This window comes from Chanos chanos, chromosome 12, assembly GCF_902362185.1.
Source record: "Chanos chanos chromosome 12, fChaCha1.1, whole genome shotgun sequence".
Lineage (NCBI taxonomy): Eukaryota > Metazoa > Chordata > Actinopteri > Gonorynchiformes > Chanidae > Chanos > Chanos chanos.
Genome location: NC_044506.1, coordinates 17934340 through 17955180, shown reverse-complemented (window position 1 = coordinate 17955180; position 20841 = coordinate 17934340). Strand labels below are relative to the sequence as shown.

At 41.9% G+C, this 20841-nt stretch overlaps 2 protein-coding genes across 2 annotated transcripts; both read left to right on the top strand.

The window, feature by feature from the left end:
- The first annotated feature begins 480 nt into the window (after positions 1–480).
- Positions 481–13672, top strand: grinaa (glutamate receptor, ionotropic, N-methyl D-aspartate-associated protein 1a (glutamate binding)). Its single transcript, XM_030789366.1, has 7 exons — positions 481–584; positions 7578–7913; positions 8555–8670; positions 9033–9233; positions 9522–9650; positions 10163–10306; positions 11479–13672. Exons 2-7 carry the CDS (start codon positions 7601–7603, stop codon positions 11626–11628), a joined length of 1053 nt encoding a protein of 350 aa, XP_030645226.1. The 5' UTR covers positions 481–584; positions 7578–7600; the 3' UTR covers positions 11629–13672.
- A 1791-nt stretch (positions 13673–15463) lies between these two features.
- On the top strand, positions 15464–16752 carry gatad1 (GATA zinc finger domain containing 1). The gene is made up of 5 exons (XM_030789454.1): positions 15464–15710; positions 15824–15946; positions 16032–16091; positions 16203–16386; positions 16562–16752. The coding sequence occupies exons 1-5, from the start codon at positions 15531–15533 to the stop codon at positions 16750–16752; spliced, it is 738 nt and encodes a 245-aa protein (XP_030645314.1). The 5' UTR covers positions 15464–15530.
- The last annotated feature ends 4089 nt before the right edge of the window (positions 16753–20841 follow it).

Sequence of the window (20841 nt, the reverse complement as noted above, 5' to 3'; positions counted from 1 at the left end):
TCTCAGGGGAGTGTAATTCTGTTTTAATTCTGTTGAAATGTTGCAATAATTTTCCTCTTTTTCAATATCTCATGCTTTTTTTTGAGCAATGCCTGCAGGACAGAATTGTTCTAGATTTTGCGACCACAATCTAAACTCACAATTTTTTTAAACCTCGACTACGCATGGCGCTGTAAAGTCCGCCTTAGCCTGCTCAGATACACAGAAGTAGCCAGAGAAACGAGGACTAAATAAAATGCTTTGATCATTTGCAAGTTTGTCATTTGTCTGGAATTCTCTTTTCACCGCAAGTGGTCACCGTGTAAAACACGTTCAATATGAACTTCATCCATTTTCTTATATTGAAGAAATAAATATTTGGACCGTAACTCTTATTGGACCTTTAAGACTTTTCTCGATTGTCATATGACAGCGATAAAGAGTGACGTCAGAGACTGGATTTTACACAGTGGTGGGGGGCCGCCATCTGAGACAGAACATATACCTGTCAAGTTACGAGACAAAGACGGGAGTCTTCGGCGACATTTGGTGTGAAAGCTCTATATTTAGCTGTTATTTTATTACAGAAAGCTACTGAAGTAGAGGTAAGTGTGTAAAGCAACTCGTGTTTTTCTGGTTTCATATTTGTTGACTAGGTAAGCTACAATAAGTAAACACGATTAACAAGGATTCGGTGCTTGGCTAACATGAGCTAGCGGAATAGCCAGCCCCCTAATAAGCTGTAACCTGACTGTTTTATCAGTCAGCGTTCATGGAAGCGCACCCACGGAAATTTTGAAATAGAGAAACTGTCGTGGGCAGTTTACTGCATTTATTGAAATCTATGTTGTCGGATATTGCCTCCATGTGTTGGGAATTTCGCATGTCCCATAGGATGTCGTACTCCGCTCTGTAGCCATTTGTCCAGGCAGGAACCTGTTAAGTTGCTTCACCCTTATGTCACTGGTCAGCCAAACCACAGCTGAACAAGGACCACTCATTTATTCTCTCCTGAAAGGGAGCATGGTTGACGACACTGTCTCAACAGATTAAGATTTAAGGTTGCTGTTGACTATACAGCATTAAAACACTGGCCTGGTGATCCGAAAAGCCGTTGTTAGCCGACAGTGTTTCCTGTTAAACGTCAGACCCGTTTCGTACAGTAGACTCGAAACACTGCCGACAGCATCGACTGTGTATGGTGGCCGTTGTATTTTGTAAATACAGCTCCCCGCAGTATATCCCCATGAATGGTCGTTTACGAAATAATTTTTAAGAAATGGTCAGTTTATGAACGACTTTGTTTGGCTGGGATTTTTATCATGAAACATGGCATTTTTATGATAGCTGTGCGGTCCCTGGACAGATATTGAAAACAGAATAAAGCATTTGTATGGAAACGCACTGAGTTAAAAGAAACCATTTCAGTGGGCGTGTCGGTGTCCTCTTCAAAGCAGTAATTTCGTTTAGGCTATATTCTAAGGGTGCCGCAGCTAGGTACCTCTGACATATCTTTAGCTGTCACCCCCTGTGACAAGTAGAAGCTATGATTTCCACTGCATTTTAATCCGTTCTATTATTTATGCCCCACCATATCGTATGTTTCATGTACAGAAATACAGCGACATGCAGTAAAATAACGCTTCATCACTGATATCCTAATGTCAGCAGTGCCGTGTAGTTTCAGTTATGGAGGTGATTGAACCAGCCTCCATTATCAAAACCTTCTCATAATGGGTATTTTACTGTACTGCAGTTCGCGATGGGATTTGTCATAATGAACGTAGCGAGGGAGTCGGCACGTTGTTCCTTCTGAATCTGATTAAAAGTCAAGAGACATACACTCAGAGACTGTGCTCTTTTACCATTAGGTTGAACGATCGCCTTTATTTGAGTGTCGTCTCTTTCGGGCAGGTTTAGTACAGTCGCGTTAATGTTTTCATCTCTCCAGGTGTTACAGCATCATAACCGAAGTGTACTTTCACCGCAGAAAGGTAATCGGGTATGACGGAAGGTGAACCATGCACTTTCATTTTGCGCTCACGAACACTTCCCGAGAACGGTTCTCCACGTTTTTCCCCTGTCATTTAGAATGGGCGAAACAGTTGAGCTATCCGGTGATAATCAGCGATAGCCCAAGCTTGTCTGTGGTGCCTCACTGAAATGTGATGTGTGCCGTTGAATTGTATTCCTTGCTGATTCCTTGTGCCATCTTCTGCCAGATTTATTTTACTTTGATGAAAGATGCTTTCCCCTCCTTACTTCGGACATTTACATTTTAAATTATAGCCCCAGAGGCTTATGAATAAGACTATTTATGGTACCAAGAGATCTGGTTACAAAACAGTGATTTTTAACTTAAGAGGTGTGGATACATAACAGAGAACTGTCCTCTTATAACTTATAACTTATTGACATTCTATTTACCAGCACCCTCCCCCAACAACAACAATTTAAAAAAAAAACACACTTTTTCTTTGAAGCATCAAGTCCGTTCTGTCATTTCCATCAGTTTAAATATTTTGCTATTTTAGCTCATTTTCTCTGCCGACAAACGGCCAACGGTTGTAAAGTGCAGATTTAGGGGACTGGTGCTTCCTTTGCATGATGAGGCTCGTTGGCGAGAACGGCACATCCGTTTTAGTCGTTAACTCCGGGAAGGAGTTCCTCGTGCCCTTGTCTGCTTTCACTTTTTCTGTTGAGGCTGCCACTTTCTCTTGGATGGAGTTTCTGTTAATCAGTGGAATAGTCTGGAAACTGCATCGTAAGAACAAACGACCATCTGATAAACAGACGCGCTATCCTGCCTCTGAAACTTTCGCACTGTATACAGTCTGATAGATAAGCACAACTTTAGTTCTTTTGTGTATAAGAGATGCTTTTTATGAAAGCAAGTTCAACTGCTCTGCCTTTAACATGTTTACGGACTGATGTAGTCAAGGATTTTACCACACTGAAAACCTGTTACGCTGGTATTGACTGTGTACGTTAGCATTTAGCTGTTCCTGGACAATCCTGTTTCCTTCAGTCAGAAGGATTGTAATGATACTAAACTTCCATACAGAAAACACCGTGTGTCCATCACTGTTGTACTTCTAATGGATACCAGGGAGGAGAAAGGTTTGATAATAAAGGTTATTTATTGTGGGGCCGTTGCATTATGGGATAGATTTGTGTATGGTCCAAGGATTACCGAATCACCATGGCAGCCATGGAAACAACTGCTAGATCCACTTCAGGGTTTTATGAGTCTCTTTAGTTCTCCTACAAAGAGAGAGGGCCAAAAATGTGGGTTGTAGAGCTGTTACGAGGAATGCCTGTAAAAATAAATACATATTTTCACTTTATTAGATATCATTATTTACGTTCTGTATGCGTCTATGATGTTTTACAGATCTGGCTAGACATAAGCCACTTTCTTTTCTGCATTCTTTTGCTATAGACCAGGATTCTGATCAGTGTTTACATCTGAAGTGCAGACTTCATCAGTCTAGCATCAGTGGTACTCCTCAGTTTGACAGCAATTTATATACATATAGGTGTGCATTCGTGAAATTATATGAACTTTTTTATTTATGTGTGTTTTCCTTACAGTAGACCTGCTGGCTGACTGTGTTAATACAAATTAGCCTATGCATTAAAATTGTGCCGTGTCCTATGTCTGGGATTCACGGTTTGAATGCCAGCTGTGTCATGCATGCCAACTACGCCCGGGAATCACAGTTGGCCGCGTTCCCTCGGGCCGCGGGCACGTAAGCCCAAAGTCACTCTGTCATCTGCTCAATCAGTGGTCTGTTACGCTGGTGTGACAACGTGGCTGCAGTTGTTTTTGCTGCTCAAACGGGCCTTTTTTTTTTTTTTTTCCCCAAACACTTTATGACACTTGGCGGGCCTGTACGAGTCATACTGTGAAGACACGCAGTGGGTGGAGGTGTATGGGGGGGGGGCTGGAGGCGTGGAGGTGGGGAATTACAAACCATCATGGGTAACTGGACGTTTCAAATTGAGACTAGAGTAAGGACCAGTAACATATTTTCTCTTTGTTCACTTAGACTTCTCCCTAGCTAAATTAAGAAGGATAATGAATTCCCTCCTGCCCAGGGAAGATGGAGTATATCAACACACTGTGTAAATTCGATTTGTAATGTTGAGTCTGTAACCACTTCCTCTGGCAAAGAGACATTTTCTTGCTGCATATTTGCACTAGTGGTTTTGGAAGCAGGTTATGCTGAGTCGCCTCGCTTTGTTTGCTAATGAAAGGCCAGTAGTGAGTGTATTTCTAACTCCGTGGTGTTAGACTTCGTGTAACTACATGACAACCCCACGCTCTTTAGTTCAGCCCTGAGAGCGCGGCTACGTCGGCAGGAGCCGAGGATGGTGTCACTCGTTTGATCCGTCACATCTCTCTCCTAAGAGGATTTCTCTCCTTTTCTTTTTAACCCGTGCTTAACCGAACAGTTTCTCATCTCTCCCGGGTTTTACAGTTTTAAAACGGGTGACTTATGTAACCAGAACGAAGACCGTCGTTCCTGCCAGGCGAGGGGCTCCTCAGCGTCCCTAGAGATGTTTAAGAGCAGCGCTGTGAAACTGCGCCGTGAGACGCCTGCCGAATGACAATCGAAATAATGATCAGAACTGATTAAAGTACCACCAGCAACTTGTGTACAGCAATAACAAGGCAGTTAAAAGCAGGCTGTTTACAGTACCAATAAGTGACCGTTTTTTTTCTGTCCTGTGCGAAGCCTGTCTTCATTGTGCCTAACCAACCATGTCTCATCCATTTTCCTTTCTGAAAGAGCCAGTGTCACCCTGTTAAACCTGTAGCTGTTTGCTCTAATTTACTGACAGACCCTTTTCTCCACTCTGTGTCTTGTTGGCCTGTTGCATGATCAGAATACAGCCCAACACCTGGACTGTTTCTCGTGCCCATGGTATGACTGTTATTCGTTTTAAAGTGGATGGTACTGTTACCTTAACGGCTGAAAGCTATTTCTATTTCTTTGCTATTTCTTTGATCATATTTGAATGGGGAGTTTTTAATATGACGATGGTTCATGGGGAGATCACTGACTGACTTGAATCTTAAATCACTCGGGTGACAAAGCTCAGACAGGTTCCTGTACGGTTGGATTAACCGATAATAAACGACGAGGTCCATCCCAGAATCAAAATCACACCCTGATCTGTTTTATGTTTGTAGCAGGACCAAAATGAGATTATGACATTATTGGGCTAAAGGCTTTTACGGTAAAAAAAAAAAATCCTGCATTTGTTCTGTCCTGTGGCCCTCAGTCCTAACAGTGCTTAACCAGAGGCTGGATCTGGTATTGCTCCACTACTGCTCCACTCTCCTGCTGTGTCTCCCCCAGTCACCAGTCAGCACATCACTCTGATAGTCAGCCTATGATATTAAAGTCAGCATGCTGAGAGAGGACAGGAAGTGAGTAAGGGCAGTTCTTTGCATATCATTTCATCCTGGTCAGTGAGCAGCCAATGAAATCCCCTACAGGTCATTAAGTCACTGATAGTATCAGTGCTGCTGTTTCCACCTTCCCTCTTTTAACTAATACAACTGTTACAACTCTGTGTGGGTGCGTGCGTGTGTGTGTGTGAGAGAGAGAGAGGGTGTGTGTGTTAGGCGAGAGAGACAGAGAGAGAGAGAGGGAGATGGTGAGAGAGAGTCTGTGTGTGTATGTTAGGGAGAGAGACATAGAAACAGAGAGAGCATGTGTCTCTGTGTGTGAGGGGAGAGAGAGAGTGCGTGTGTGTGTGTGTGTGAGAGAGAGAGAGAGAGAGAGAGAGAGAGAGTGTGTGTGTGTGTGTGTGTGTGTGTGAGAGAGAGAAAGAAAGAGTGGGAGATGAAGTGGAAAGCATGTGTTGTCAGCAGAGGCACCATCTAACAGGCTGAGGTTGCATAGCTCATTCACTGGTGGGGAATGCAGATGACCGTATTTGGTCGTTTGTGCCCATTTCCTGTGCTTGTTTAACCTGCTGTCTATTTATCCAGGCGTGCAGCCGTAACTGAGCCACAGTAAACTCCTCAGTTTTAAGAAATAAATATGAACTCTTAGACTGCAGAGGAAAATGACCAGTGCTTTGCTTTGGCCTGAAAGATTCTTACAGATCTGACAAGTTCAGAATTTATTGTTACAAAAACATGAATTACACAAAGAGACGTGAAAATTCACATTGGGGTAGTCATCACTGTGTTTGAGTTTGAAGGGGGCAGGTGGGCCGGTCTGTTTGCTTTTGTTGTCTTGAATCCATTTTGACTTTAATGGAGCTGGTGGAAAACAGGCTTTATTTAACCTGGCCCAGTGGTGGACGGACAGCCCTAGATAGGATCAGGCCGCATGGGATTTGGCATTCCCAAGAACTGGGCCACAGTTGTATAACTGCTCTTATCCAATGCATAGCATAAAGAGAAAGAGAGAAAAAAACAACAGATAGAGAGAGAGAGAGTGCGCGTGAGGATGAGTTCAGAGTATGACGTTCACTCATGTGCTGATTTTTATCTGGCTTTTGCTCACGGTCGTGTTTGTTTGCCTGAGCACTTGAAAAAGAGGCGCTTTTTTTCCCCCTCTACACTGTACAGTGCAGGTGCCGCATGAAAAGGATCCTTTTAACATGAGCATCATTTGAAACAACATGGCTTTGAGAGACAGGCTTTGCACTCTGCGCATCTTAATGCCAATTCTCAATCCATTAGTAATGGCTACGACATTTGATTATTTTTAGGAAAACACGTTTGTGTGTGTGAGGTCACATGTCAGGGGTTTCACGAGGCTTTTGCCACTAGTTCTTTGTAATGCGTTCGGTTACCGAAGTGTCTGCATCCATGGCAACCTTTGGGAGCTCTACATTTTTCCAGCGAGCATCAGAAGTGTCTAGGAGAACACAGCACTCACATGCATGAACTTTTGTCTTTTTGGTCTCTTCAGAGAGAGGACTATATAGGCTCTTTGTGGTGGGTTGATACTTGTTTAAGCTCAAGAATAAAAGAGCTCATTATCGGTTACTCTAGGTCTGCAACGTTTAAAGAGCCAATGACCTGAGACAAGTATTTCCTCTTTTATATTAACAGTCACACCAAAAAGAAAAAATATTTCAACAAATGTTTTCATTAACACACTGACTTTACAGAGTAAACCTTTTTTCATGGGCAGTTTTGATTAGTGTTTGTGTCACACAAATATCAACTCCAAGAACATACCTGATATTGTTTATAGACTTGGACCTGTGTACTATTTTAGTCCTTTAGTCTCATTTTACTACAAACATTTTTGGTTAGAGAAGACCGTTGTGTTTAGCCAGTCAACTACCAAACCTGTTAGAAGAGACGGCCAGTATCGTCTCTGTGTTGACCCAGTCTGAGCCGCGCATTACTCGATTCAGTCCGAAACTGGGCGTCCTCAGATCAGTGCTGTCATCTCAGTCAGAATCAACATAAACAGAATGCCTGCTTGTCTGCACTGAGCTGAGTACTTACCCAAGTCCTGTTTTGTTTGTTGCCCAGTTACTCCTCAGTACAGAGAGCTCTGAGGAATTATCAATATTTATTTGTTCTCTCTCTCTCTCTCTCTCTCTCTCTCTCTCAGGTGTGCTGTCTTGACTAGACGTCATGTCCCAAGATAAGAGTGGTTACCCTGTCATGGGAGAGTGCAACCCTCTCCACAGCGACGTCTTCGGGGGGGCGCCCAATCCCAACACTTTCGGGATGCCCCCGCCCAACTACACTCAAGCTCCGGGGATGCCACCGTACCCTGCGCCCGGTCCCTACGGGCAGCCAGGCTTCCCCCAGGGCGCCCCAGCATTCGGCCAAGTACCTTACCCACAGATGCCCTACCCACAGATGCCCTACCCACAGGGCCCCTACCCAAAAGGACCCTATGAGCAAGGCCCCCCTCAGCCCGGATTTGCTGGAGACCCCAGTGGTGAGTGTAGTGGGGAAGAACCCTGCTTAACGTCACAAGCATTTCTGCCTGAACACGGTAGTGGGCGGAGCCTTCACACGTCACAGCCTTGTACGTACTTAGAAATTTCCGGCACGTGTAGGGGTTACGTGAGGTGAATGCGGCCGAGGAAGTGAATTTGTGCGGAGGTCATGTGCTGTAAGAATGGAGTGTGGTAAATTGTGCCGTTGCTTTCCGCTGAAATAATGTGCAGCTACAGTAATTTGAGGAGTTGGCTCCACTTCACAGATGGACTTAATGACATGGCCTTGGATTTGGGTTAAGTGTGTTTTTTGGGAAAGGTTTTTTTTTCCCCACGTTATAGAGACTGTTTTTTTTTTTTTTTTCTAAACACCAGTTTAGATCATTTCTGGTTTTTCCACTCATGGATGTATCATTATTCAAAAAATAACTCTGTCTGCTTCGGATTCAGTCTCCATCTTTAATTAAGTATGTGACCCATGTAGGAATGTAGTTTTAGATTGTGCTCCTTCACAATATTTAAACATTTTATGATTCAGCTTGATTATTGTGTACATTGTTGCCCATTGTGTCACACGGTATCCTGTGACTGAAAAACATAACCAGTATAACTCAGATACTTTCACTGCCTGTGTTGTCAGGTTCAGCGAGCAGCCCCGGTTACCAGGGTGACGGACCCCCTTCTTACTATGACAACAATGAGTTCACCGGCTCTGGCTTTGAGGACAAGACCATACGTCAGGCCTTCATAAGAAAGGTGAGTGAGACTGAAGCCTGCAGAGGAACAGAAAACACCAATGTTACGAATGACCAGAGTTGGGAAATATCTGCAAATAAGGCCTATGTTAAAATAAGTGGCTTTAGACATGGCTGGTAAAGAAGGCCTCTTGTGATAGCAGGATACTGAATGTGGACAACATGCAGACGAGAGATGTGAACCGGGGCTTACGTCTTAGATGTGGAAGTTATCTCCACAAAGTGTGAAGTGTGGAAGTTATCTCCACAAAGTGTGAAGTGTGCATAACGAAACTTCATGCCGTACTGCTAAGCAAACAGTGAGATCTGGGTCCTGGTCTAAGACGGCGTCTCATCCCTGTGTCCCGTGCCTTTTGTCTGCAGGTCTTCATGGTCCTGACTGTCCAGCTGATGGTTACCTTCTCTTTCGTGGCCGTCTTCACCTTCGTCCATGACGTCAAAGTGTTTGTGCGGCAGAACAACTGGACCTACTACGTCTCCTACGCCATCTTCTTTGTGTCGCTGATCGTGCTCAGCTGCTGCGGCGACTTCCGTCGCAAACACCCCTGGAACCTGGTGGCGCTGGTAAGACCTGTGTGATCGTTACACGCTGCAATGCCACCGGGGGGAGGGAGAGAAAATCAGTAAGATGCTGTATTTGTGAATATGAAAAGGGAAAAAAAAAAAAACCTTGACCGGTGCAGTCTCCAGAATATGCATAATCTCTTACAATCTCTGTCAATTTCCTTACTCTAGCGTTCGTTCTACAGAGGTTAGATGTGGTTTCAGGCCTTCTGCGTTTAATGTTTTATGACCACATTGACCTTGTTTGTTTGTGTCCGTGTGTGTCCGTGTGTGTGTGTGTGTTTACAGTCAATCCTCACACTGAGCCTGTCCTACATGGTGGGCATGATCGCCAGTTTCTATGACACAGACACGGTCATCATGGCCGTGGGTATCACCGCCGTGGTCTGTTTCACTGTGGTCCTCTTTTCACTGCAGGTCAGTTCACTCAGCTTCTCTCTTTCTCTCTCTAATCCCCCCCCCAAACTATCAGTCTGCCTTCTTTAAGGCGCTTTCACTTACCTTAGAGCGTAAAAGATAAAAAAAGGGGAAGTCAGAATTCTTTTGTAAATTAGATTTCAGTTCTCAAGAAATCTGTGAAGAACCTCGTCCCGCCCAACCCCAACCCCCAACACTGGAGTCTTGCCCTTTTTCACTTTCTCTCTGTCTGACCCTTTTCACCTACTCTCTGTTTTTCTTGATGACTTAGTGATCAGTTTTTTTAAATCAGGCGTATTATTCTCTTCAGTGACATTACCTCATGTCTAGAAAGAAGTGGGAATGCTATGTTACAGTGATTCTTCAAAGAAATTTCACTGAACCAAGATAGTAAACGACACGAACTTTTCCTCTTTGGCAAACCTTTATAATCTCCTTCAGTAAGAAAACATCTACAGCTTTGACTATGGATCGTGTTTTTTTTAAAAACTGTTGTATTCATGTGTTTGCAGAGCAAGTACGACTTCACGTCCTGTCGTGGAGTTCTCTTCGTCTGTCTCATCGTCCTCCTGCTCTTCTCCCTCCTCTGCATCTTCATCCGCAACAAGATCCTGCACATCGTTTACGCCTCCCTGGGAGCCCTGCTCTTCACATGTGTACGTTCTCCTCCTGATCCACTCCCCTTTTTGTCTATTGCTCCAAACACCACCCTGGAACATAGTGGTTATATCAGGTTTGGTGAGCAAAGGAAAAAAAAAAAAAGAAAAAAGATTTTGGTCATCCCAGGGACAAAAAAGAAAAAAAAAAAAAAAGGTCTTGTTTTTATGACAGCTTTGCGTGTTTGTTTCTCTGGGGTTTGTGACACTAAAGTAACTCATCCTGTTTCCCAGGCACAATGATGTACATACATTTTTCATGAGAAGTCACAGTCAGACCAACTTAAATCATTTTAAACTATATTTTGCCTAGTTTGTGCTGTCCGGCTGCATTTGACAAAATCCTGTGTTTAACGACTAAATCCATGTGGATGAAAACTGGCCTGAGCTCAGTTTAGTCTTCATAGCATCTTCATTGGATTTCTTCCTGTTGTTCTCTGGCCTGTGTAATGTAAGATCATCTTAGTTTATCTCCCCCCCCCCTCCCCCCCCCCCCCAACTCTCAGTATACTGCCTGTTCTCTCTTCAAAATAACAAGGAGAAGGATGATTAAACGAGTTTGCTCGCTGAAGTAAATATTTCCAAATGCCGAAAGAGGAATTTGAAACGGAGCATCTGGAGACGGAAAATAAGACAGGCTTGAAATTGGGCAGTGGGATTGACCTGGAATCCCAGGAGGAGGTCTGGGATAGGAAAAAAAAAAGATTATTTAAGATAATAAGGAGCTGTTTTGTGAACATATTTAAATGCCAGTAGCAAAACCTAAGGTTCAGTGCGGTAATGTCAACACAGATGTCGTTTGTTTCTACTTTTGCCACCTCGAGAGACTCTGGGTAGCCCGGCTCTCGGCGTAGTGAGGAACTGACAGCGTTCTCGCTGCATTCGGCTACAGCTCCTTTAAACAAACAATGATCTAATGGTGAGGAAACAGGAGCACACAGACTGGTTTCCCTTCGCCACGTTTGAAGACAGCAACGTGACAGTGACTAAGGCCCGAACAGCCCCCTTCAAAAAAGCAAAAAAATGTTTTTATTCTGTGTTCACTGGAGGTTGTTTGGTGCTGCTCTAATCCAAACCCCACACACCTAATTGTTTTAGATGTACCTGTAACAAATGTCACATGTCAGACCACAATGGAAGTGACTTTTTGTCTCTTTTTTTTTCCCCTCTAGTTCTTGGCTGTTGACACCCAGCTTCTCCTGGGCAATAAGAAACTTGCCCTGAGCCCTGAGGAATACATCTTTGCTGCTCTCAACCTTTACACTGACATCATCAACATCTTCCTCTACATCCTGGCCATCGTGGGCCGTTCCCGGGAATGAGGACCCCTGCCAGCGGGGAGGAAGAGAGGTTCACCCGACTTCCCCTGAATCGATGGTTTTGTGCTCTTTCTATCACTTCTCTTCACAGAATCTTCTAGACTCCCCTGTTTGCCCCCCCCCCCCTCCTACCTCATATTAACCCTTCTTACCTAAAGCAGACATAGAGGATAGCAGACAAAGGAATTGTTTTTTTTTTTTTTGTGCCTCTTTAGTCCTGACATGAATAGCAGACAAAGAAAGGCACATTTTTATTTGTAGATGTTTTAGATATTTAAACAGTGGGTTTCATGAAGACCAACCCCCTTTTGTTTTGTTTTGTTTTTTTTTTTTGTTCTGGCGACACTCCATCTGCCCGTTGTTCCACTGGCTGCGTCTCCCCTTCAGTCTGTTCCTGCTCTCACAGGGATGGTGTACTATAGAATGACTCATCACAAAACCTTCCAACAGCATAGCTGAAATCTCGCTGACCTCTGGAAGCTTTGGCATTCTGCCCAGTAGAACTGCAGCACGAGCGATAAAGATGGCTGGCAGAGAGAGAGAGAGAGAGAGAGACAGAGAGAGGACGTTTACTGCGTAGTGTATTTTCAAGCGCAGTGATAGCACTGAGGGTCGGGGCATGAAGAACCTTAACAATCCTTTATTCTGTCCCCCGTGTCTTTTCAGTCAGCTGACTGCTGTACAGTTACTCCTTGTGGTCATCTAACAGGGCGAAGAAAGAATGAGAGTAGGCGAAATCAGTCTGATATACCTCTCCCAACCTGCTTATCTAATAGCTGTAAAACAGCTAAACCCACTCCAGCTACAGGCATGACTATATGAATGACCCTCATACGTAAATCTGACGTCTGCTTTTAACGACCGCTAACAAATGCACAGATGTTAAGACGGAAGTGATAGAGAAAATATGAAAGCTTAGAAGTGGATTATATAGTCAGAAATCCTAACCAAGAGTTTCTTTACCACCTGTATATATGTTCGAACAAAGATGTTTTCCTGGAATGAGAGAAAGTTTTGACGCGTGCGTTACTTGCTTTCTTATTAAGTTAAAAAGGTCAGTACTGGAAGTTTTGTTTTTAATCACTCAATTTCAAATTTCTCCCTAATGTTCTCACACCTTATCTCTCTCCTTGTTAAGTTCTTGGGTTTTTTTGTTTTTTTTTTATTGTCTTCACCTAGCAGAATTTGTTCTTTTTTTCTTCTGAAATGAACTGTTGTGAAATATGAAACTATGACTTTATCTGTTAAATTCTGTTTTATGTCATTGTTGTTTGGTTTGTTTGTTTGTTTGTTTTCTTTTTTGTACAAAGCTTTTTAGAGGGATCACCAGTTGCTTGTAATCTTAAGGGTATAAAAATCCACACGCTGACAATAACACATGGTGTTGATGATGTGCTATGTTATTTATCCTCTATTTATTGAATTTACTGTGGAGTGCAGGGGAATGATGGAATTGAAACATTTCCCTGCGACGAAGAGTAATGAAATCTCATTGGGAAGTCCAGAAATACAGAAGACTATCTGTTCTATAGAATGTGCTCGACAGCATTAAAACCTGCTGCTATCATCAAAACTTACCTTAGAACACCAACCGTGTGTGAGGATGAAGTGTTAACTAAGTGCAGTGCAGAGTCGGGGGGGGGGGGCTTCAGTTGCAGTTGGTGCATATATTGCACATGTTAAAATGAAGGAAAATCTTAAGATGATGTATGAAATGGTGTGATAATATATTTTTGGTATATGTTGTCCATTTTAAACATGAATTGTGATCAGGGCTGTTTTGCCTCAGGATGTTCACGCTGAATTAGTGATGGTTCAGAGAAATGTCTTGCACTCCACTCAGAAACACAGATGCCATAAGATAAAGGTGAAAACTGGTGATGTAACCTGTCTATACTCGAACATGAAGAATTCGACACCTAACATTTTGATATCCTTAATGATATCGCTAACATCTTAAAAGACCTGAATGTGAATTAATATTGTCATGGTTACAAAGTAAGCTTTATAGACCCCCCCTTTATGTTTTTTTTCTTTTCCTTTTTAACATTCATATTTGATATTGCCTCCTCTGCACGGTCTCTCTCTAGTTTGCATGTAGCAACTTTGCACACTGGATTAGCTATTTCACAAAAAAAAAACAAAAAAAATGTTGAATTTCACTAATGTGCTTAAGCCCTGTAATGAACACTTTTGTTTTAATATTTGTGTTTGTAACTAATTAAAGTATATGTACAACTATATATATATATATATATATATATATATATATATATGTAGTGGATTGAAGTGTTGTAGAGTCAGGTATGGCTTTATAGTTAGGTTTGCACTGTAAATTTGCATTCAACTGAACTTAGATTGTATTCCTCTACACTGCTGTTTGCTTTTCATTAAAGAAGATACATTTTGGGGGAAATTATTTGAGATTGAGTTTTTATTCTCTGTCATCACAGAGATCACAAAAATAAAGGAGAGAGTTTGTAATCTGATTGGAGCGTGAGAGATAACACTTAAGATGCGATGCTTTATTTCCTGTTACTATAACCAAATTTAAATTAAATTCACCTCTAAAATTATTAGGGCAATCTCTTTGTGATGACCTATTCCACAAAAGCCTAGTTACTCAGCTGTGCATAGCCACATTCTACAAACACGACACACGGGGCTAAATTTTGAAAATCCCTTTATTTGACTACATTGTAAAACACGGGCTGCAATAGACATTACAGCTGACTGGACACGAGGCAAGAGCTGACATCACAGAACAGCTGTAACTCAAACCCTTGGGCCTCTTTGGTTCTTCAGTGTGTATAGCTGGCAGGTGACATCACTGAGAATAGCTGCCTTGATCCCTTTCCCTTCATTCTCTATGATTAGCTTGATCATTCTTCAGTACACAAGGAGCTCCAAGTGATCACCATAAGCACCACGTTCATGTGTTGTTGTTGTTTTTTTTCTCTTAAGCACTGAATGGCTTCATATCTCTTCATAGCTTGACAGGTAGAGATTTGATCAACAACATGATAGTTTTTGATTTCGATTTGAGTCATGATAGTTTTCAGTATGTATGTAAATACCTGATAAGCACAACTATGCTTTTATGAGATAACATGCCTGTTATCCTCGTACGATAACAGAGTACCACAGTCTGCTCTGGTAACATACTCTTGGGAGAGAGAAATTGGATTGAGAGGCAAGGCCACCTGATGGTGACACACTGCAATCCCGCCACCAATTTCGTAGTTTTGAATTACTATTATTTTATATGGAAAATCTGTCAGAAATGACAGTGCATGAAGCATTACATACAATATGACTTACAGTCATACACACGTTCAGACCATTCATGAAGTATTTCCTAGTAAAGATAATTATATTAAGAGATTGGGCCTCGGACACACTATGAAATAAAATGCTACTTTCATATATCCACGTAATCTAATGGGAATCGCTCTCATTAAAAGGCTTGTTTTAACCGACTGTGCTGACCTAAACACATAGACAACCGATATTAGTCGGTTGTCTATGTGTTTTACAAGACGAAGTGTTGAGTAAAAGAATCTGTGATGATCATAATCCTCTTCACACTCCAACACAGAAGGTGGCGGCAGTGTCCGTTTTCGTTGATGTTAACCGGCAATAATACTCGAAGAAGAAGGCAGCTCTTGATTGAAAACACGATATTGAAAATAAAATGATGGATTTAGCATAATTTTCAGCATTATTACAACTAAGCACAACAAATGTTGTAGCTCCGGAAGTTTTGTGTTTTGCAGAGTTGATGATCACTGGCTTATTTTCCTCTGGTGTGGATCAAACAAGGCAAAATAGTTAGCTGGCTAGTCGGCAGAAAGTAAACGACCTTTCTCGTCATCTATATACGTTTTCTTTGTTCTTTATGAAAGATGCCGCTGGGTTTAAAACCATGCTGCGCTGTATGCAAGACAAATTCGTCCTCGATGTGGAAGAAAGGAAACCAAGGGGAAATCTTGTGCAACAACTGCACCGGTAAGACTACAAGTAGCGGTGGTTCTGGACCATCGGCCTCCGCTAACGTACAACAGAATAATGGCGGGGGAAAGCAGGTATGCTATGTTTTTCTACGTCTTTTTTGTAATTAGGTCAGTCCTAAATATTTGTAGTAGAACAAAACCAAAGGCTTCAAGGAGAATATTTTATTTTCCCCCCGCTCCTGTAGTCAAAACAAGAAATCCACCGGCGATCTGCGCGGTTAAGGAGTACTAAATACAAAGCACCAGCATCTGAGAAGAAAGTGTCTACGAAGGGAAAGGGAAGACGACACATTTTTAAACTTAAAAACGTAAGTATTGCCCATCATTGGCCTTATTTTAAAGTAACGTATGTCTTGTATTTCGCAAATCGAACCCTTAACATTTTCTTAACAGCCCATCAAAGCTCCAGAGTCAGTGTCGACCATCATCACATCAGAATCTATCTTCTACAAGGTAACTTTTTGAAATCGCATCGTCATACATTTTCAAACCCGTTCAAATCCTTTTTTTTTTTTTTTTTTTTTTGCGTTTTCAGATTTTACTTAACGTTTCTGCTTTAACCAGGGCGTTTATTATCAAACTGGAGACGTTATCAAAGTAACAGACGAAGATGATGGTAAGCACTATTACGCTCAGATACGTGGATTCGTCCAGGACCAGTACTGCGAGAAGAGCGCTGCACTAACATGGCTTATTCCAACACAAGCTAGCCCGAAAGATCAGTTTGATCCAGGCACTTACATCCTCGGTGAGCTTTTGTTTTATAGCAAACTTCTTTTCACGTTTTAGTTTATGGTGTCTGTATAGACATACTAAGGCTTCAGTTTGTTTGAATGTTATATACGTATGACAAGAATATATGACCTTTCTCTATTGACACGCACAGAGAGAAGTTAACGTGAGTCTCTGGTTACTTTTCTCAGGCCCAGAAGAGGACTTACCGAGGAAGATGGAGTACCTTGAATTTGTATGCCATGCCCCATCAGAATATTTCAAGTCACGGAGTTGTCCATTTCCTACAATACCAATTCATCCTGAGAAAGGCTACATCTGGACCCATATAGGACCGACACCTGCTATTGCAATCAAAGAAACTGTTAGCAACAACACTTAGCCTGTTTACTTTCCTTATTACAGGCTGAGGTGTGGACTCGGTCACCTTTTATCACGGACTTCCTTTCAACCAGCGGCGCTTTGGTGGTTGAAAAAAAAAAGCCAGGGTCTCTTTTCATTTTTGAAAAAGTTACAAGTGGATGGGGGGGGGGGGGCTGAAATCCACATTCTAATGTCTTACCCACCAGACATGAAGACTGATGACTCCTCTTTGCAGCTGTGCATGAAAGAGGGGCGTAAAAATGACTGACTTAAACTGCCAAGCAGGCTGAGAGAGACCTGACTGTGAATGTTCAGTCAAGAACACTCAACCACTCTCTTTTTTAACAGAAAGGACATTGTCTAGAGCAGGGGTGGGCAAATCCGGTCCTGGAGGGCCATGGTCCTGCTGTTTTTCTTGTCAGCTAACTAAATACAATCTGTGATTGGCTGAAGAGCGTGCACACCTCTTTGCAAGGTGAAAATCAACAGGTAACTAAGAGGTGAAAACAAAAACCCGGCACGTCACTGGCCCTCCAGGACCGGATTTGCCCACCCCTGGTCTAGAGTAAGACCTTTAGACGGAGTCTTTTGTCCATCCAGGAATTGAGAGTCTGTACATGTATAACGCAACAAGAGATCAGTTTGATGGGAGGAATACATTGTGAAACAACGCAGCTGTAGTCACGCTTTTGAAATGTTCAACAGACAGTCTGTTTGACATGCACAAGTGGAATGTACTGACATGATCTCTGACAATTATTCTGTTTCCAAGCAGATCCGTCATTTTGTATGTAAAAATAAATTCAGTTTACCCACTTTATGTTTTTATTTGAGAGAATTTTGAAATGGTGCACAGAATAGCTACATTTCTGACTACTTTACGATATAGTTCTTATGGGTATCCTACACTGAGTCTAATGTGAAAGAATTAATTCACACTAATCATAATTGTCTTACAGTAGTGATGAAGATGTGTGTACTTCAGCCAGTTCTTTTTTGTGATCTCAAATCAAGACACAGCACTGGGTGCTTGTGCTGACTTGAACATCTAGACTGCTGTAAATAACAGATTTTTATCTTTGTGTGAACTAATATTTGCATAGAATTAGGTGATGTGAGTGATACACTACAGCAAATTGTGTAATTTTTATAGCAGATACTTGGTTAATCTCAAAATAATATTAATTATCCTCACATTACTATGCTAAAATCATATCCAAGCTACTATTTAGCATGAAGAGACAGAAATCAACATGTGACACAGGAATCCAGCAGTTGCTCTCCACAGTGAATGATGGCATAAATTCAGCATTTGCCAAATCGCTTACAAACTGCTTGTTGAGCACAGCGGGATATATGGCGTGTAAATGGCTCACCCTAGTGGTGAAATTGAGAACTGCAAAGGACATGGCTTCAGAAAACCTGGAATTACAGAGGTTACATTTGACTGGCATAGAAATGAACGATGCAGTCAAAGCTACACTTACTTTATGGCATGAAGTTGCTTTGGACTAGAAGTTAAAGTTAATCCAGTTAGTGTAAGGGAGCATGTTACGTGTTTTGAGTGTGTAGGGGAATCAGAAAAGCAAAACCTGAGGGTGTAATTATTAACATTACGGACAATTAACATTACAGATTACAGTGAGATTAGCCAGGGATCCCATATATTAGGACAGGAGGAAACCAGGAATGTATAGACTATACTGAGATGTCAGTGTAATGACATAGGGAATTAGAACTTAGAACTTAATCATGGCCTTTATATTTCATATGTTACAAAGGTTTTGTTTTTCTTTCAAGTAAGGACACCAGTCACTGGGGGCATCCGTGGCCTAATGGTCAGAGATGCAGTTCAATCCCCGGGACTGACAGGAAAAATATGGGCGGGAGGAGTGGATGAACAGCACTTTTCCCTCCCACAACATCACAACACCCGTGGCTGAAGTGCTCTTGGACCAGGCACTTAACCCCCAAGTGGCCCCCAGGCGCTGGCGTGCCGCCCACTGCTCCTGCTCCTTCTCCTGGTGTGTGTGTGTGTGCTCACTACCTGGTGTGTATAGGATGTGTTAAATGTAGAGGTTAAATTCACTACTCACAGTGTCTGTGTGATTACAGAGATTCTAAATTCAGTCACATCCGTCAGTAGAGTAGACAGACATAGATACAGCGGATAAAGAAGAAGTACTTTACATGTCACAGACACGCATTCTGTGTGTGAGCAGTGAAATGGAGCCTCTGCATTTAAGCCATCCTAACACCAGTGAGCACACACACACACTAGGAGCAGGGGCAGCCGCCGCCGTCCGGGGACCAACTCCAGGTCTTTTTGTCAGTGCTTTGGTCAAGGTCGCTGACAGGAGTACTAATCCTAGAATGCAGGAGTACTAATCTGGAGCACCAAGAGGAAACCCACGCAAACACTGGGAGAATATGCAAACTCTACAAGGAAAAGATATCCAAGAGAGGACCTGGGACGCCCGGGATTCGGAAACAGGGCCTTCTTGCTTTGACGCAACAGTGCTAACCACTGAGCCACCGTGAAGTTGAAGTCTTTCAATGAACCATGTTCAGCTTGGAACTTGCACAAAATTTTGCTTTTTCTGAAACACTGATAAGTAAATTTTGACTAAGATATAAATTAGAATACATTTCCTGCCAAAGGATGTTTAAAGATGCTATCCACTGCTGGCCTCATAACCACTGAAATGATCTGAAGTGTGATGAAATTTGGGCCATTAAAAACAGTATGTTTATCTAGAATGTCCTGTACACAAGGAGTTGGACTTTAGTAATTACTCTTGGCTGATAATTCATAGCATAGCATCTTCAATATTCCGTATTGCTTCAGAATCTACAACTTGAACTCCAGAATAATTTCTCTATGCTTCTTTTTCTGGGTTATCAGTAAATCCAGGTCAGTCATTGGAAATGATCTTTTCATGTTTTTCATGCTTGTACTTTTGTAAACTTTTCAGGAAAGTTTTCAGCACCAGTGTTACACAATAAATACATCTTCATCCATAAAATACCAACTTTTGTGAACAACTGAGACTTCCCGTCAGCAGTTGTTTACTCTGTAACTGTGTGTAGTGTTCAGAGGTTCCCAGACTTTTCTGGTCTCACCACAAGAGTCTGACTCGTTTTGTATGCAAATAGTACAGTGCTTTTTCACAAATCTCCAAGGCTCTGAGGGCAACAGGGTTATCCAGAGAGGAGCAAATTTGTACAAGCACACACAATGCCTAACTTCTTCAAACTGTTCAGAAAAACAGGCTGTATGAAATTAAAGCAGGAAATTAGCCACTTTTGGTTCTCAGTTCAGAGAAATGGTTATTCTTTGACACAAGTTAACATTCATTATAAATTAAGCAAATTCAGAAGTGGCAAAAATGAATCTGTTACTGGCAGATGTTTTAAATGGAGACCGTATCGTACCACCATCCCTTCCAGCTAATGCTGTCTTAGAAAATATTTGGTCTCTACATTACCAGTAGAAACTAAACTAAAATAAACTAAACTAAGCTAAACTAAAACTCTTTTCAGTCAAGGCTATGGATGAGAGCAGTGAAACTGTCTGCATTTGTCATTTTGTAAGACTATGATGCAACAGTTTTAATGCGATGCAACTGCGTTGCATGCCTTACTGAAATGCTCTGGAGCAATTTCACCATGTAATGAAAGATATATTTATATTAGGTTAGATCTATAGCAGACAGATTGATATAATAATGGATATCGGTCTATTCGTCTTTTTATTAGCAGCAATGATATGCTTATCGTTATTTAGCCATTACGCGTTGTTTATTCTTAAATTTCATATACATAATTGATCAACTTTAAATATTGTTATATGGACAAGAATTCTCCTTTGGTTTCAAAGCAATGAAAACAGATTTAACTGTTTTTTCCCCCTGTACATCCGCCTATAATATTAAATTACGGACGGAAATATTATTATTGTGACCCCGAAATATTATTATACTGTGTAAGTGATAAAAATGGGCTTTTTTCCCTGGCTGGATGATGGCTAACTAAGCCCCACCTCTTGAAAACATTGTATCCATGCGTAGCTTGTTTAGCTGGGCCAGGCCTCGGGGCTACAGGAAAA

Bases quoted from the DNA above. Each gene is read 5' to 3' on its own strand.
- gatad1 (XM_030789454.1), top strand. From the start codon at position 15,531: ATGCCGCTGGGTTTAAAACCATGCTGCGCTGTATGCAAGACAAATTCG. The intron at 15,711-15,823 runs GTATGCTATGTT...CCGCTCCTGTAG, and splicing joins ATAATGGCGGGGGAAAGCAG to TCAAAACAAGAAATCCACCG. The intron at 16,092-16,202 runs GTAACTTTTTGA...TGCTTTAACCAG, and splicing joins CAGAATCTATCTTCTACAAG to GGCGTTTATTATCAAACTGG.
- grinaa (XM_030789366.1), top strand. From the start codon at position 7,601: ATGTCCCAAGATAAGAGTGGTTACCCTGTCATGGGAGAGTGCAACCCT. The intron at 9,651-10,162 runs GTCAGTTCACTC...ATGTGTTTGCAG, and splicing joins TGGTCCTCTTTTCACTGCAG to AGCAAGTACGACTTCACGTC. The intron at 10,307-11,478 runs GTACGTTCTCCT...TTTCCCCTCTAG, and splicing joins GAGCCCTGCTCTTCACATGT to TTCTTGGCTGTTGACACCCA.